Raw genomic sequence first — 17165 nt, 5'->3', positions numbered from 1 at the left:
GGGTCATCTAAGCCAAAGCATGCTGTATCAGTAGGGAATTGTGCATCAGAGCCTCTCATGAAACTACTGACCTCTACACTGCCCCATGTGGTTACAGATGGACACACACCCAGGCCAGGGCTACTTGGGAAAGTTTTTTGAAATAGTAATGATATATCATACTAGTATAACTAACTGGCTTGGTGAACAGTATGTGAGAAGTGATTATTGACCACACAGAATAACAAGGCATTGGCCCTCTGTGTAAAAAATTAGCTGGGGCAAACAGAGAGTAGTAGTAAAGTGAGATATTAACATCCTTGGGGGGTCTGTCCATGAAGTTGTTCCTACAGCGTACCATTGTGGTCTGATATATGTTATTGTTTGCATTCAATTCAGCTGTCTGGCTCACGTTATTGTCATTCCAGTAAAGTCCACTTAAACTGGAGACAGAGGGTGTAGAGAAAGGGGTCAGCGAGCTAGCCGGGGCTTCTCACCACAGTGAAATTATGCTATGGATATACTCTATTGTTGCCAAGCCAGAAAAGCCTATTTGAAATGGAATCGGCTGTGAATGGAAGACAGAGGAAGTGTGAAGGACAGCCTGCCTGCATGGTGGTAATTCCTTTCTATTTAGAGTCCTGGTGGTGGGTAGACTCCTGGAGCTGTCTCCAACACAAACAGGCACTACAAATACACTACAAATTTGCATTTTCTGCTGTGCATGAATATTCTCAGCAACAAAAGAGTGATCAAATTAAAATCCTGCATCTGTATGTTATAAGGTGACCAAATCAGATTGGTCAAATAAAGGGTTAAATACATGAACTATAAAAAAAAAGCTTGGCTGAAAACCCCCATCATGCTGTTCTCCAATTTTAGCCACATACCAACGACTCCCCGAGGATGGAAAGAAAATGATGTAAGACATTCAGATTGCGGTTAATTGTAAAGATGTGCGTGTGTTTTATCATTCATTATTTCATATGCAAGGTTTTGTGTGCACACCGCTCCACGTGTCCACGCAAATGACATGTTGCGCTCAAATTGCAGGGAGAGATCTTTATAGCCGATCCAAAAGGGATGGTGGGTGGTTTAAAACCTTACATATAAATATATATTTTAATATGTCTATGAAATCCGTCCAAAAATAACTTGAAAAGAACACAGCGTTCGCATCTGGTTTTTTATATTGTGGTTTGTGGAAAAGCACAACACAAGCGAGGCCTTCTCTGGAGCTATTAATGCCCAGGACTAGTCACTATAGTTGTTTAATAGCTCTCACTGTTGGAATAAAATCCCCTGACCTCCCGTGGCACGACTCACGCTGGCAGCACTAATTGTAGTCGGGAGACTCCATGGCTTCTTTCTGCCTCTTACAAAATACCTCTTTCAGTGTTTCTCGTTTGACTTCCTATGTGGTAACAAGTACCAAGATGGAACTCAGAGAGGGGTCGTTCATTTGACTGCAAATCATGGCAGAGTCAGCGTTTGTGTGCCTTACTGTCTTTGGTCATACTGTGTGCTGCACCATGTGTAGTGTCTGTGTGTTTTGTTTCACCCTACATGAGGACTGTGTGCGTCCGTGGGTGCATACCCACATGCAGACACTGTGTCCTCTGTATCTGAGTGAGTATCCTTGCCCCAGCTGGTAGCTATTCCTCTCCTGATTGAGCAAAATGCCTGATGTGTTATTACTGTCATGCCGCCCCCACTCCTTAAAGACCCACTACCACAGGAAGCTGCACTCTACTGCAAGGAAAGGTCAGCTGGTCCAATTATCAGAACCCACCATTTTCACACCAATGCCTGACTTCCTGATATCCACTGTAACCAACTCCTTTCCTGGAATCTCAGTCTGCCAGCAGCGGGGCTGCAAGTTTGGCTTTTTGCAGCTACGTAGTGTACTTCTTTTACCATTGACATATTTTTCAGCTGCCTGACTTTGTCCATTCATTTTAGTTGTCTTTTTTGGTATCGTGACATTATTTGACGACAACCTGACCTCTACCCTACTTTACTTTTTAGCTGTCATCTCATTTTCTCTCCCTTCATCCTTCTCTGTGCTTGCGTCTCACTTTTTCTTCTCCAGATCCCTGTATGTTTTTCTGTCTGTGTTTTACGGTGGGCTGATGCTGTTTATCAGTTTGAGAGCTGTGCGGTGTGTTTGACAGACGTGACTTAGGGCTCTCCTCTGCTCAGTTCTCCTCAGCGTAGCCTCTCTCTCTCTCTCTCTCTCTCTCTCAGACTCCATATAGAACACTTCAGTGCTCCAGCACATAAAAGGATGGCTGCGTCAAATTAAAGCCAGTCCTGCAGCACCTGATTCTCTCATGCTCAGCATTTTTTTCTGAATGAATTAAAAGGAGAATGCTCTCCAAGCTGACTGAGGGTTCTGTAATTCTGCAAAGACTTTCACTTGTGTAATCAGAGCGAGTGACCCTCACTGTGTATGTTTCAGCAACAACCCAGCTTTAGGCTAAAGCTGTAAGAAAATCTACCTTGAAATATATAGTATAAGCAAGATTAAAGCAGCCATCTACCAGCCAAGCCAGTGCAGTCAGCACTTGCTTTGTGTGCAAGAGAGGTTAGCTATTTTAAATATAAATTAGCGGTCTCTGCACCTTATTCTGAATAAATTAGGATTAGTTTAACAACACCATGGAACTCATTAGACGGTTAGATCATTTGGCCGTAGGATTGGTTTCTATGTGGATTCTGGTCCAGCAGGCCAGTCTTCTTCTATTTGCTGTCTCCCATTCTAAATGTTAACCAGCGTGGGGAGTTTGTGGGTGGGGAGGGCTGCTGGGCCTGCCCATGCAGATTCAGACTGTCTGCATGGGCTGAAACGGAGGGGGTAAGAAGAGAGGGAGAAGAAGTGCAAGCAAGAGGGGGAAAGAAATCGAACACATAGGGAAAGAGGCTATCAAAGTTTTTGTTTGCTGTAATATCTCTGCGTTGGCTTTGTTCTTGTCATTCCAAAAAATGTAAATGTAATTGAAGATGTGAAATTGATTGGGGTTGCTGAGGGGAGAAGGGAGAGACGGAGAGAGATGGAGAGGTAAAATGAAGAGAGAGGGGTGAGCTCGGTAGCTCTGTTGCTGGGGCAGAACTCCATTGATTGGTTTGTTCTCTGAGCTCAGCTGCAGCGAGCTGAACAGTCTCACCACAGAGAAACACGGTGACAGACTGCTGAGAAAGATTACAAGAGGGAGCCCCTGGTGTTATATCATGGCACAAGCACTAGATATCATTTTATTTATCTGCATTTTCCCATATTACTCCAAACTAGTAAATCATACGATATACTTGAACATACTACAACAATAAGTAAACGGTAGATATTCATGTTTTGGGGAATGTGTTCGGTACTGTGGTTGAGAATATGAGTGATATAAGTTCTATCCTATACTGAAGGGGGTGCCTTCCCACAGTGGTCTTACTGTAGAGCCTAGATGAGCTTTGCTCAATTGTGCTAAATAGAACATTACTGATGATTAGCTTGTTACACACTCGAGAGGCTATCAGTTACACATTGGATTTGAATTGACTGTTCAGTTCCATTTGAGATTTTAAAGTAGACAATCGGTTTGATCGTTACAAGGTAGCCTTCTCTATACCAGAAGCTTGATTATTGTAATGAATTAGTGTGTTATCGCTACATATTAAAGCCTCATAGTAGGTGGGTCGTGTTCATGAAGTTGTTTTTCCTAACTGCTCCAGTAAGGGGTGTAGTATTGAGAGCACAGCAATGCCTGTGATTCATATGAAATGCCTGTGATTCATATGAAATGCCTGTGATTCATATGAAATGCCTGTGATTCATATGAAATGCCTGTGATTCATATGAAATGCCTATGATTCATATGAAATGCCTGTGATTCATATGAAATGCCTGTGATTCATATGAAATGCCTGTGATTCATGTGAAATGCCTGTGATTCATATGAAGTTATAAGGGAACAGACAGGTCATAATTGTTTCCGTGTTTTGACCTATGTTGTTCCACTGTCACATCATCATAGCTTCGGTTCTCGTTCCTGCTAGAAACTGACCTGCTGGAGAAATAGCTCCTCTCACCTAGTGACTGATGGGTAATGGGTTTGGGAGAAGCCAAAGATGGTCTCTCCAAATTTGCCCAGGCACCAGGGTAAATGTGAATAGACAGCCTTGCCTCAAAATCCCTCGCTTAGCTTCCTCTGTCCACTTCAGCCGGCAGTGTTGGCTTTAGCCAGCCAGCCACTGTATTTACAATAATGTCATGAGATCAAAATGAAACCAAATACTGGGTGCATTGTAGAAATTCAAATTCACCAGCCTTGTGGTTTTCCTGTTATGGGAAAATATATACTGTACAAAGGGTTGTGTTACAAGAATCTCTCAGTTACGAGTATACTTGCAGCTTGGACCATATCTCTGGTAGTTTACTTCAGACAAGCATGTGTCCCCTGGTTGGACTGATGAGGGAAGCTACTTTGCTTCCCTGTGCTTGTAATGCTGTCTGTTCTGTGTTGTAATTTAACTGTGACACACTGATTCCAGAGTAACTCAGCTAAAAGGAGTTTCTGGTTAAGTCACTTCCATAGCAAAAATATATTTCTCTCTCAAAACCCTCTCTCTGTGCATCTCTCTCCCCCTCTCTATTTCTCTCTTTCTTCCTCTCTTTCTCTCTTTCTCTCTGTCTGCCAACAGCAATTAAGTGGCACTGCTCTGTCTCTCTCTCTTTTCGTCTTTCGTCTGAAGGGGTGATTTGGCACAGGATCATGCTGGCACTCTTCAACAGGGTTAGTTGTACTTTGTGTGTTCTTTCTCTGGGCGAGAGAGAGAAAGAGAGGGGGAGGGAGGGAAAGAGTGAGTGAAAGAGAGACGGGAGAAAGAGCAATCTAAAATGGCTGCCAACACTAAAGTCCTCTGCACATGAAATGTCTGCCAAAATGTATGTTTAGTTTAGCAATCCCTGGCCAGAGAAATAACTTACTTGGAAAGAAAATAGCAACAACAAGTGCCACAACATATATATATATATATATATATATATATAATAAATGTGTAACGATGAGGTCGGGAATATGAGGGTGAGGATAGAGAGAGAGAGAAAGAGAGGGAGAGATATAGTCAAATTCTGAAAGTGCGTAATAACACATTTTCAAAGTGTTTATCTTGATGGAATGTGAAATAAAACTTAAAAAAAAAAAAAAGTTTAGGGACAAGTAGATACATTTTGCCCTCATTGAACCCTGGTCAAGTTCACGAGGGGACAGCTGCAATGCCCATTTATTATCCTTTCTGACATTTAGGAATTTCTCACTTTTGAATGGTATCTCAGAGGTGTTGGAGATTTGTTCATTAACTCTTACAATGATAAAACCATCAAAACAATATGACTTGAAAACATTAAGACACAATGTTAACAGTTAACAAAATGGCAGTCAACTACTTTCGGAGGGAAAATGGACGGTCTCTTGTTTCGGCCACGTTTTATTGCATCAGCATGGCATCACCCCCCCCACAAACACCCTTACAAACCCATATTTTTTGGAAAATATGATAAAGAAAATGCATTAACTATGTATTTGTTTTCCCCAGCAATGTCTTTGGGGCATTACGTGTCTTTGTGTGTGTGTGTGTGTGTGCCAGTCTCTCTCGCCTTCTCTTGCTATAGTTCCCTATTTATTTTTCTCTTGGTGCCAGGGATTTTGTCTGAGGGTGGCCTGCCTAGAATCCGCTGCAGCTTTTGGCAGGAATGTATTGAGTATTAAAGATAGCAGAGGAGAGAAACAATTGCAGACGTTTTATTGGCAGGGTATGTCTGACTTGGCCAGAGTAAAATCAAGATGGCTGTTTGTTTATGTTTCTTTCGTTGTCTTTCTACTACAGTAGATTAGCCACAGAACAAACCACAGCCCAGAGGTCGACCATACTCCTCAATCAGTTTGAATGCTGCCTGCCAATTCTTTAGCACATCGCCCCATGATAGTGATTATAAGCTTGAGCACCATCGAAGTGGCTGTGGAAGAACATATAAGGGGGATAAGGTAGAAATAATGCCATTCACTACAGATCTTCATGAGGAAGACAGTCATTGCTACCTGTGTGGTGGTGCAGTCTGCTGTGGTTGTCACACATCACAGTAGGGTGTCTGGCTCACTCGTCCAGTGTAGAGGGAAGTCCAGAGGAAGCGGTGTGCTCGTTCTACTGATGGGGAGTCCGTGTGAAGATTACAATGAGGCGCTCCCTCCACAGGCTCTAAACTCCAACTTGTGGAGCAGTGTGGAATGTGTGTGGCTTTAATCCGCTAGTGGAATCATGCCTATCTGATAGAGGAGGGCCCTATTTATTTACTTTTAGATTTTTACTGCTGTTCCCTTTGACTCTTTGTGGTAAATCTAGTATGCTCTGATTTCGTACTAAGAATCCCCATTCTGGTTTGGACTGCACTCTATTTATTTAGCTTGTATTTACTGCATTTGCCAGGTTAAGCAGATACAAAAGTAGATTGTATTGGATTGTGTGGCCTTGCCATTGTTGTGATGCTTTACTGAGTGTACATTTTGGCAGAACAAAAAGATTAGCCTGCCGAGTGGCGCAGCGGTCTAAGGCACAGCATCTCAGTGCTTGAGGCGTCACTACAGACACCCTAGTTTGATTCCAGGCTGTATCACAACCGGCCGTGATTGGGAGTCCCATAGGGCGGTGCATAGTTGTTGGGGCTGCAGGTTGCCTAGTGGTTAGAGCGTTGGACTAGTAACCGAAAGGTTGCAAGATCAAATCCCCGAGCTGACAAGGTAAACATCTGTCGTTCTGCCCCTGAACAAGGAAGTCAACCCACTGTCCCTAGGCTGTCATTGTAAATACGAATTTGTTCTTAACTGACTTGCCTAGTTAAATAAATAAGTAAATTGTTAATCTAGTTAGACTTGCCAAACAAGGCAGTTTTATAATGAGGTATTTGGATCATGTTTCACATTTTTGTGGCAGGCCAATTTTATTTTTCTGAAACCATACTTGTTATAATAGCTTTAGCACTATCTATAAACTTTTACTTCAATATAGTACTTATTTGATATTTGTCCCATTATTCCTCACTAAATATGTTCATTTTTGGAGACTGTTTCTAACTACTTAATCACCCTCAAATGAGCCTTTTACATGGTAGAAACTGAAACCAATTATGCTGGGTTTAGACTTATGTATCTCACCCCCCCATCCTCTCCCCCCCTGTTTCTCTCTTTCTCCCCCCTCTCTCTTCCTTTCCTTCCCTCTCTTCAGAGTCAGAGCAGAGCAGTAGCCCACGCACAGGTATTGGGTCAGATCAGGAGGATAGCCGAGCTGCCACCATGGGTAAGGGGCCCCATCGACTCGCACACACATCCAAATACCAACACACAATGACATATTCATCCACATTTACACACTGCCAGACAGTGACATAAGCACTGTAATATTTGGAATCCAATATATTCCAGGTTGCTGTTAGGGTAAAACATTATGGGCATGTGCTTTACTGGCTTGCTGATACTCTGCCATGTATTGTGTCTTGTGATGTCTCTTAAAAGTGAGAAGTTACTGTAATGCTTGTTGTGTTATGTCACAGAACTCTCCATGGTGACTCATCTCTGTGTTTTCCAGATGCTCCTGAGTTTCAGGAAAGCTTTGTGACGTCAGGAGTTTTTAATGTAACAGAGCTGGTGCAAGTGTCCAGAAGTAAGATTTTCACCTTTTATTTAGCTACGTGTGTTTTTATATATTTGTGGTTGAATGGATGGACGGAGTGTGTTGGTGCAATAACATCTTTTTTGTTACCGTTCTTTGTTAAAACGGCATGTGTGGCTGCTTTCCTTATAACTCCCATAACTTACACAGCAACATGCTTAGGAGCTGGACATGTGTCACATAAACTATGGTGATTCAAGTTCTGACAGCCCTCTTCCGTGAAAAATGAGCTAGCTCACAAACTCTGGCCCTCAGGCAGCGGGTGGAAACTCCCAGCCTCTCTGGCAGCAGTCACTCTGCTCCCATCAGTAGCTGAGCTCCTAGTCTATTGCTGTCTGTTCCACTACTGCTATTCAACCATACCCCATAAGATGGATACACAGAGGTAGGAAACACATGGATGGTATAACAGCCTAGGTGACAAAGATGGTAGGGAATATCCAGGTCCAGGATTACGGGAGATACTAACGTAATCCACTTACAGCATTAATCACAGTCAACATGAGTAAACCCCTCCTTACTGTCTACACCCCATCAGACACTCAAAATGATTTCTGACCGGGAATCAGATCATAGGGCTTTAGGATGACTTCCTCATCATTCATGTTGTTTTATCTGTCTCGTGGTGGATTGTGGATCGTGCAGATGTTATATCCATTTAATATGTTCTACTCACAATGCCAAGACTGCGTGTTCTGTGCTGTGTGCTTTGAGCTTTGGGATTGGCTGGGGATGCTGTGCTCACCAGGCCTGGCATTAGTGAATTAGGGCCACATTAACACAGCTCCCACATGGCCAGCCCCTAATCCCTCCGTATGAATAACCATCGTCTCCCAGCCACACACAGACTTCACTAGTCACCACCTGTGACCTCTATTCACTTACCCCCCAATCTGAGTCATCATTTACATACATTATTTCATTATGTTTAGAAATGGAGTTTAATCAGATTTGAAAGGCAGCGCAAGTGAAGGGAGCTGAAGGGAGAGAAGCTCACCCATCTGTCGTATGTAATTGATCACGTTTTCAGTTTCCACAGTGATAATGCCTTTCTCCGAAGGGTCTTCATTTGTCATTCAAAATAAATGCTCTTCAGTATGAACGACAAGCTCTGATGAGCGTACATTCACTCACACACCGATTTGAAATACTTTATTTGAATCCACTGCAACAAAAGGATCCAAACATTTCAAAGCTCCCTGTATGCATGGCACTCAAAGGTACAGAAAGCACATCCTTCTCCAAACAGCTAAGCTGCCCACGACAGCTGAAACTGAGTAGTACATAGCCAATTGCTTTGCCCTAGTTTTTGTCAGGCCCACAATCCGGAGGCCACGCACTGCAGGCCTGTGTACGTGGCCAAGACTGCCAAATATCAGCACCACCTTCTTGTACCTCCACCCGAGGCTGTCCAAGAGTGCCGCGAGAGGCGGATACTTACGCAGCTTCTCGGCAAAGGCCTGCTCCATGTAGCCTTAAAATGAGCAGACCACTTCCAAAATGAGCACCTCTCCCTTACCTCCCCCCACAACAACAATATCTGCCGTATTTGACACACAGGAAAACACATCAACATCAAACCAGCTTCCCCTTGCACAAGAATGTTTCTGCATGTGTGCTGTTGGTGAGACTACTTGTCTCACCTCACTGGCGATCAGGTCAATAAGGCGGTCATGTCTAGCAATGTACAAATCCTTGTATGAACAGAAGCCATTCACAACATGGGCATTACATTTGACTTATGTAGAATACAAAATGGGTACCAGAGTGCTAGATTATATTGTGTTGGTATAACTTGCAGCCTTGCCTTAACAGTAAAGGTGAGAATGTTCTCGCCAACGGCAGCATTCTGGTACATGGAATGGTAGACAGAGTGGTCAGCACAGTCCAGAGCAGTGAGTTTCCCCTGCAGCCTCAGGCCAGTCCAGCGTTGCAGTAGCTGGGAGACAGAGTGATCAGCACAGTCCAGAGCAGTGAGTTTCCCCTGCAGCCTCAGGCCAGTCCAGTGTGGTCAGTAGCTGGGAGACAGAGTGGTCAGCACAGTCCAGAGCAGTGAGTTTCCCCTGCAGCCTCAGGCCAGTCCAGTGTGGTCAGTAGCTGGGAGACAGAGTGGTCAGCACAGTCCAGAGCAGTGAGTTTCCCCTGCAGCCTCAGGCCAGTCCAGTGTTGCAGTAGCTGCATCCGTATGATACCAAGGAGTGTTGTCCTATGTCACTATTGCCAGTGATTTGTGTTCAATGGTGAAGACAGGCATGGTGGGTGGAGGGCCGGATCTCCATTGACAGACCACCTCTGTCTTGGTGGTGTAGATAGACAGTCCCATCCTGCTACAGACCCTCACAGCCGTTACAAGGACGGACTGAAGGTCTTCCAGAGTGTGGGTCACAAGAGCACAGTCATCAGCTGAAGCCTTGGTGGTTGCTTGGAGCCTCCTGATGTTGAATAGGTTTCCATCCAGCCTGAAGTCCACCACAACCCCGCTGCTGTCCTCAAGCTCCTTGTGGAGAAGCTGGGTGACACATAGGAGGAAGATGTTAATGAGGACAGGTTCCAGCACACAGCCCTGTCTCACACTGATGCTTACTCCAAAGGGCACTGACTCCTGCCCTCCTATAGCCACCTGAGCCATCATCCCATCATGGAACTGGAAAAGGATGTTGACACATTTGTCTGGACAGCCACATTTGAGTAGAATGCCCCATAGTAGTTCCCTGCTCCTGTTCTTGTGTAGCATCACCTTGGCCAGGACCTTGCTGGTCACTGCCAGAAGGGATATCCCCCGGCTGCTGCCGCAGATGGACTTGTCACACTTGTTCTTATCTCAGTATACTTGTTGTTCTTGAGGGAACAGAAAGCTGATAACACCTCACACACACACACACACACACACACACACACACACACACACACACACACACACACACACACACACACACACACACACACACACACACACACGCTGATGTAGAATACTGTAGCTATAGTTATCAAAACTAAATGAGTGGGTGAGTTATTATGATGCATAGGGAACACATTTCACATTACACCTGTCAAACTGGCTCTCTGTTTTCACATTACACCTGTCAAACTGGCTCTCTGTTTTCACATTACACCTGTCAAACTGGCTCTCTGTTTTCACATTACACCTGTCAAACTGGCTCTCTGTTTTCACATTACACCTGTCAAACTGGCTCTCTGTTTTCACATTACACCTGTCAAACTGGCTCTCTGTTTTCACATTACACCTGTCAAACTGGCTCTCTGTTTTCACATTACACCTGTCAAACTGGCTCTCTGTTTTCACATTACACCTGTCAAACTGGCTCTCTGTTTTCACATTACACCTGTCAAACTGGCTCTCTGTTTTCACATTACACCTGTCAAACTGGCTCTCTGTTTTCACATTACACCTGTCAAACTGGCTCTCTGTTTTCACATTACACCTGTCAAACTGGCTCTCTGTTTTCACATTACACCTGTCAAACTGTCTCTCTGTTTTCACATTACACCTGTCAAACTGGCTCTCTGTTTTCACATTACACCTGTCAAACTGGCTCTCTGTTTTCACATTACACCTGTCAAACTGGCTCTCTGTTTTCACATTACACCTGTCAAACTGGCTCTCTGTTTTCACATTACACCTGTCAAACTGGCTCTCTGTTTTCCGTGTGGCATTTTGACTGACTAATTGGAATAAATGTAGAAGTTAAAGACTTCAATTAACCACCTGCCAGCTGGCATCTCCTGGGGAAAAGACTGCTAGTCCAGATTCACCCCCTCGACTCCCCAAATCCTCAGCTGCCCATGGCGCTATGCTATAAGAACTCTCACCTGCACCTTTGTTTATGTGACACATGCAGATTTGGTTTTCGTGTCACAAACTCCACAACACTTGTATGATGTATTTACGCTAATATCGATGCTCGCGTTTTCCCCCCAAAAGGCGTTGATTTAGATTTTAGACTTACATAATTAGCTTATTTAACTAATCGGTTACTTTTAAGTGCACTCCACTTTATTTACCCAGGCCTCATGTGGGATGCATATCCTAGGAGACATTAGTCGCCTTTTAGAAATGATGAGTTCTCCACTGACCTACTTCACCAGTGTAATTAAACAGAGCAGAATGTGTTGTAATTACTGAGCTTGTTTACATCACCACGGCTATCCAGCTCAACTATACAAATAGAATCCTTCACATGAATGGGGATTCCTGTTCTAATAATTCAATTTCTATGCTTTCAACTACCCCTGCCCGTGTTCAGTTCCCTCCCTGGTTACTCTTCTTTGGCCAGAGGTTCCTGTAAGGTGCACGTGAGGGAATTGCTACACTGGAGATCCATGAATCCTCCTTTTGTATTGTGTTCTCCAGCGTCTCAGTACACTGTGTAGTCAGGGAGAGATTGATCGCCGGGGGATCTGTAGTGACGCAATCCCACTGTTAATAAGCATACCTGCCCTAACAAATGGGCCATTGTTCTCCGAGCTCACTGTGTCGCCCCACTGCTCGGTACAATACAGTTCATACTAGTGTAGTATAGTGCAACAACATCTCTGTCCACTCCAGCCAGACCACAGCACATCAGCAGGCAGCCATTAATGCACATGGTTATATAAAGTACATTAGTGGAAACCTGAGACGGGAAATGGGGTAAAGGCTGATAGATGGCTACACAGCCCCAGACCCATAATTCCACATTCTCCTGCTCTTGTCCTGAGCGTTGAAGTATGGTAGCAGACTGCAGTTGGGATTGTCCACTTTTTGGAGCTGTTACAGAGAAGGGCACACAGATACAACACAATATCTTAGCTCACACAGCGACACAATTCTTCAGCAGCGATGTATGAGTGAGCTTGAGGATGGTGCTACATGTCCTTTATGCAGATGTTTGAGTATGATTCCATAGATAATTGCATGTTTAATTGACAGTAATGTACAGTGTGCTACATGTTCCTCCCCTGACTGACCTGTCCCCTCTGTGTGTTTGTTGCATGCAGCTCCGGTGGTGACCGGGGCAGGCCCTAACTTCTCCCTGGGGGAGCTGCAGGGGCACCTGGCCTACGACCTCAATCCCTCAGGGGTGGGCATGAGGAGAACCCTGCCCAGCACCTCCTCCAGCGGGTCAGTACCAGCCCCCAAAACACACACATACATACAATCTAGACTGTTCATTTCCAAACTGCATACACTACAAAGGCACAAACTCGCGGCACCGTACACTTCTTTTATTAATGTTGATATTACTCTACCCTGTGAATACACTCACATTCAGAATGTTCAAATACATTCCAGGTTAACGTGAGCCTTGCATAAATGAACGGCTGGATGCGCAACCACTTGAGAGGAAGACTGTGTTTTTTCATGGGTGCACAGAGAGCAGTGTCCTTTTGCCGAAAGCACAAAACTTGAGAACAATGGCTGTTCCTCAGGTGACTGCAGACTATGTGATTTATCTGGACATGTACACCACTGCCAAAACACCAGCTGTGATTTATTGTGTAATTTGTCACTGTAAAAGGCAAGTAAAGCTGGGAGAAAACGAGACTGTAAATGAACTGGTTTACCTGAGGGTCTTGGAGCTACTCAGTTTTCTACCGGTCATCTTCAGGTTGCTGTTTTTGACCCACTTGTGCGTGCGTGCGTGCGTGCGTGCGTGTGTGTGTGTGTGTGCGCGTGAATGCGTGTGGTATCGCGTCAAATCAGCCTCTAAAGTCCATTGTGCACGAGATGACGCTGTTGAGTAATATTAAACATCATTGAGCTAGCAAACGCTTAATCAACAGCGCAGAGGATGTGCCCTCGAGCAGACAGGCCAGTGGAGAGAGCAGAAGATGTGCCCTCGAGCAGACAGGCCAGTGGAGAGAGCAGAAGATGTGCCCACGAGCGGACAGGCCAGTGGAGAGAGCAGAAGATGTGCCCTCGAGCGGACAGGCCAGTGGAGAGAGCAGAAGATGTGCCCACGAGCGGACAGGCCAGTGGAGAGAGCAGAAGATGTGCCCTCGAGCGGACAGGCCAGCGTAGAGAGAGCAGAGGATGTGCCCGCGAGCAGACAGGCCAGTGGAGAGAGCAGAAGATGTGCCCTCGAGCGGACAGGCCAGCGTAGAGAGAGCAGAGGATGTGCCCGCGAGCAGACAGGCCAGTGGAGAGAGCAGAGGATGTGCCCGCGAGCAGACAGGCCAGTGGAGAGAGCAGAGGATGTGCCCGCGAGCAGACAGGCCAGTGGAGAGCTTGCAAGTGTTACTTTGAGCGAGCAGAACATCACTGCCGCAGATCTAAAAGAAAAATGTCAGAATCAAAAAATATAGAACTGTAAGCAAAGAAACATGGTTCAAACGTGTACAAAATAAACGTGAAAGCATCAAGTTGTCCTCTAACAATAGTCATCGGTCTTTGTCAAGTTCTCATTCTCAATTTGCTCAGGTCTTGGAACCTTTGGGTTTCAATTCAGATTTTTTTCTCGATTGGATTTCAGGGGGCAGAACCTGCTACATTAACAGTACATAACTAGTGCCAAATAATAGTAAACTAATTTCATTAACCAGCTAAACCCAGGTTAACATGTCATCATGGTACACACAGCATTCAAAGGAGGACTCAGGACAAAGCAACGGCATGCATTCACCAAACATTTAACTGAGGAAAACAAATTAGTTTTATAGTAATTGTCTGATTGGGAACTACCATTGTCTATCAAATTATTTCAATTTGATATTGGAAGTTGTATTGAGTACAGGCAGTAATACAGGAGTCAAATCGCATAGGGAGTCTCATCAGATCAGATGTTATCAGCAATTCAGAGCCATCTGGGGAAAGACACAAGTAGAACAAAGATATATGTGCTGCAAAACGATAAAATGTATCATTCAAGGTCAGATTTCACCTAAAACAATGACATGAGCTCTGTCCCAATTAATCTCAGCTTAACTCCTCACTTCCTCTCTACTCGAATGCTTCTCAAAACCGATTGGAGGTCTGAGGCGAGGAACCTAGGGTCCTCTCCTCTGATGGTGTTTTAGAAGGAGGCGCGTAAAAAGGATGCAAGGAATCGAGGAAAGATAAAATAGCACAGATCAGTGGCATGTTTGCCTCAATATGGAATGGCAGACGTCACTATGTGGGAGCACGCCCCTGTCCACATTGACGGGACCACAGTTGAAAGGTGAAGAGCTTCAAGTTCCTCGGCGTACACATCACTGACGATCTGAAATGGTCCACCCACACAGACAGTGTGGTGAAGAAGGCACAACAGCGCCTCTTCAACCTCAGGAGGCTGAAGAAATTTGGCTTGGCCCCTAAGACCCTCACAAACTGTTACAGATGCACAATTGGGCTGTATAACCGCCTGGTACGGCAACTGCACCGCCCAAAACCACTGGAGGGTGGTGCAGTCTGCCCAGAGCATCACCGGCGGCAAACTACCTGCCCTCCAGGACACCTACAGCGCCCGATGTCACAGGAAGATCATCAAAGACATCAACCACCCGAGCCACAGCCTGTTCACCCCGCTATCATCCAGAAGGCGAGGTCAATACAGGTGCATCAAAGCTGGGACTGAGAGACTGAAAAACAGCTTCAATCTCAAGGCCATCAGACTGTTAAATAGTCATCACTAGCCAGCTACCACCCAGTAACTCAAACCTGCACCTTAGAGGCTGCTGCCCTATGTACATAGACATGGAATCACTGGTCACTTTAAATGGAACACTAGGGAAAGGGGGATACCTAGTCAGTTGTACAACTGAATGCCCTCAACTGAAATGTGTCTTCCACATTTAATCCAACCCCTCAGAATCAGAGAGGTGCGGGGGATGCCTTACTCAACATCCACGGCGCCCGGGGAACAGTGGGTTAACTGCCTTGCTCAGGGGCAGAACGACAGATTTTTACCTTATCAGCTCAGGGATTCGATCCAGCAACCTTTTAGTTGCGCCTAATCACTTTAATAATGTTTACATACTGTTTTACTCATTTCATATGGATATTCTGTATTCTACTGTATTTTGGTCAATGCCACTCCGACATTGCTCGTCCTAATATTTATATATTTCTTAATTCCATTATTTTACTTTTAAATGTGTGTCTATTGTTGTGAATTGTTAGATATTACTGCACTGTTGGAGCTAGGAACAAGCATTTCGCTACACCCGCAATAACATCCGCTAAATATGTGTATGTGACCAATAGAATTTGATTTGATTTGAGCAGAGGCGTACAATTCAGGCCCTTCGTCAGTGTTAGTGAGCAATAAGAAACCTTTAGAACTTTAGTTAAGAAACAGATAGATGAGCATACAGGTATGTTTAAGGTGCCATACCTTTAGCTCCTTGGTGCAGCTGATAGGCTAGATGGAGTTGAAGAAGGTCTTGACCACGCTCTGGCTGTTCTCCAGACAGCGGTAACGCTGGAACGTGTCCCAGGCACTGTTGGTGGCCATGTCCCCTCCCTCAGAACCAGTGAAGATCTCCAGGTTCTTACAGTGGGGCATCAGCACAATCTGTAGAGAAGACAGAAAGATACAGAGGATTGAAGTAGATTTAGTATGGAGTCAAAGGGCTGAATCCCAACTTAAAATCCTTGTAGCTTGAATTTTAATTCAGGTGACATCAATGCATGATTTACGCAAACGTCTCAGTTGTGTCTAGGTGTTTAACAGTGTGTGTGTGGGAACTAACCGAGTCAATGAGTGTGCATGAGGACTGGACATCGCTGAGTGCAGAGTAGAGGGGCAAGCTAAGACGAACAGTGTAGTCCATCCCTGCCTCGAAACACTGGTCTGGGGAGCACCACATATCTGAGGAGACGAGAGAGAGAGAGAGAGGGAGGGAGATCACAAAACACTGCACTAAATCACACGCAAGAAAAGTGCATGCAAACAAAACACAGGCCTGTAATGCAAGGTGTATACAGACTCATAGTACTGTAGACTCATATACACAACACGTATATCCTACACTACACACTACACTTGCATACACAGACCCATTACTCACACTCTCACGCACAACAACCATACACAGAGAGCAAGACTAGGTGTGTGTTTACCATGATCCAAGGTGGAAGAAATGTTTGTTGAGATGGGACGCATCACCTCCTCCCACTGGTCCAGTAACTATGCCAGCACAACGGGTACATAGACATTGGAGTTTGATGCCCCTGGTCAGGACTCCACTGAGGAAGGTGGAGGGATACATATGTTCTGAGTTGTGGAGGGATACAAACTGTATGTGCTGAGTTGTGGAGGGATACAAACTGTATGTGCTGAGTTGTGGAGGGATACAAACTGTATGTGCTGAGTTGTGGAGGGATACAAACTGTATGTGCTGAGTTGTGGAGGGATACATATGTGCCAATTTGTGTAAGGCACAATATGAGTTGCTGTTTTAAAAGAGGCAACTATGGATAATAATTTAGCCAAATAAATGATAACATACTATGTGGGACTGAGGTGAGCTGTACCAGTCCACGCCACTCG

The 17165-nt window shown here is 44.8% G+C and overlaps 1 protein-coding gene across 7 annotated transcripts in view; it reads left to right on the top strand.

The window, feature by feature from the left end:
- The window catches only part of LOC106584361 (nuclear factor 1 C-type), a 124589-nt gene that overhangs the window by 75003 nt on the left and 32421 nt on the right, over positions 1 to 17165 (top strand). For 6 of the 7 annotated variants that reach the window (XM_014169587.3, XM_082968040.1, XM_014169585.3 and 3 more), the window contains exons 3-5: positions 7249 to 7320; positions 7609 to 7683; positions 12691 to 12814. In XM_014169587.3, the coding sequence (XP_014025062.1) occupies positions 7249 to 7320; positions 7609 to 7683; positions 12691 to 12814 (271 nt within the window). The remainder of the gene's footprint in view (positions 1 to 7248; positions 7321 to 7608; positions 7684 to 12690; positions 12815 to 17165) is intronic. The other variant, XM_082968041.1, reaches the window with a different exon arrangement.

Source organism: Salmo salar, chromosome 23 (genome assembly GCF_965601325.2).
Source record: "Salmo salar chromosome 23, fSalSal1, whole genome shotgun sequence".
Classification (NCBI taxonomy): domain Eukaryota; kingdom Metazoa; phylum Chordata; class Actinopteri; order Salmoniformes; family Salmonidae; genus Salmo; species Salmo salar.
This window is presented reverse-complemented; position numbering and strand designations above follow the sequence as displayed.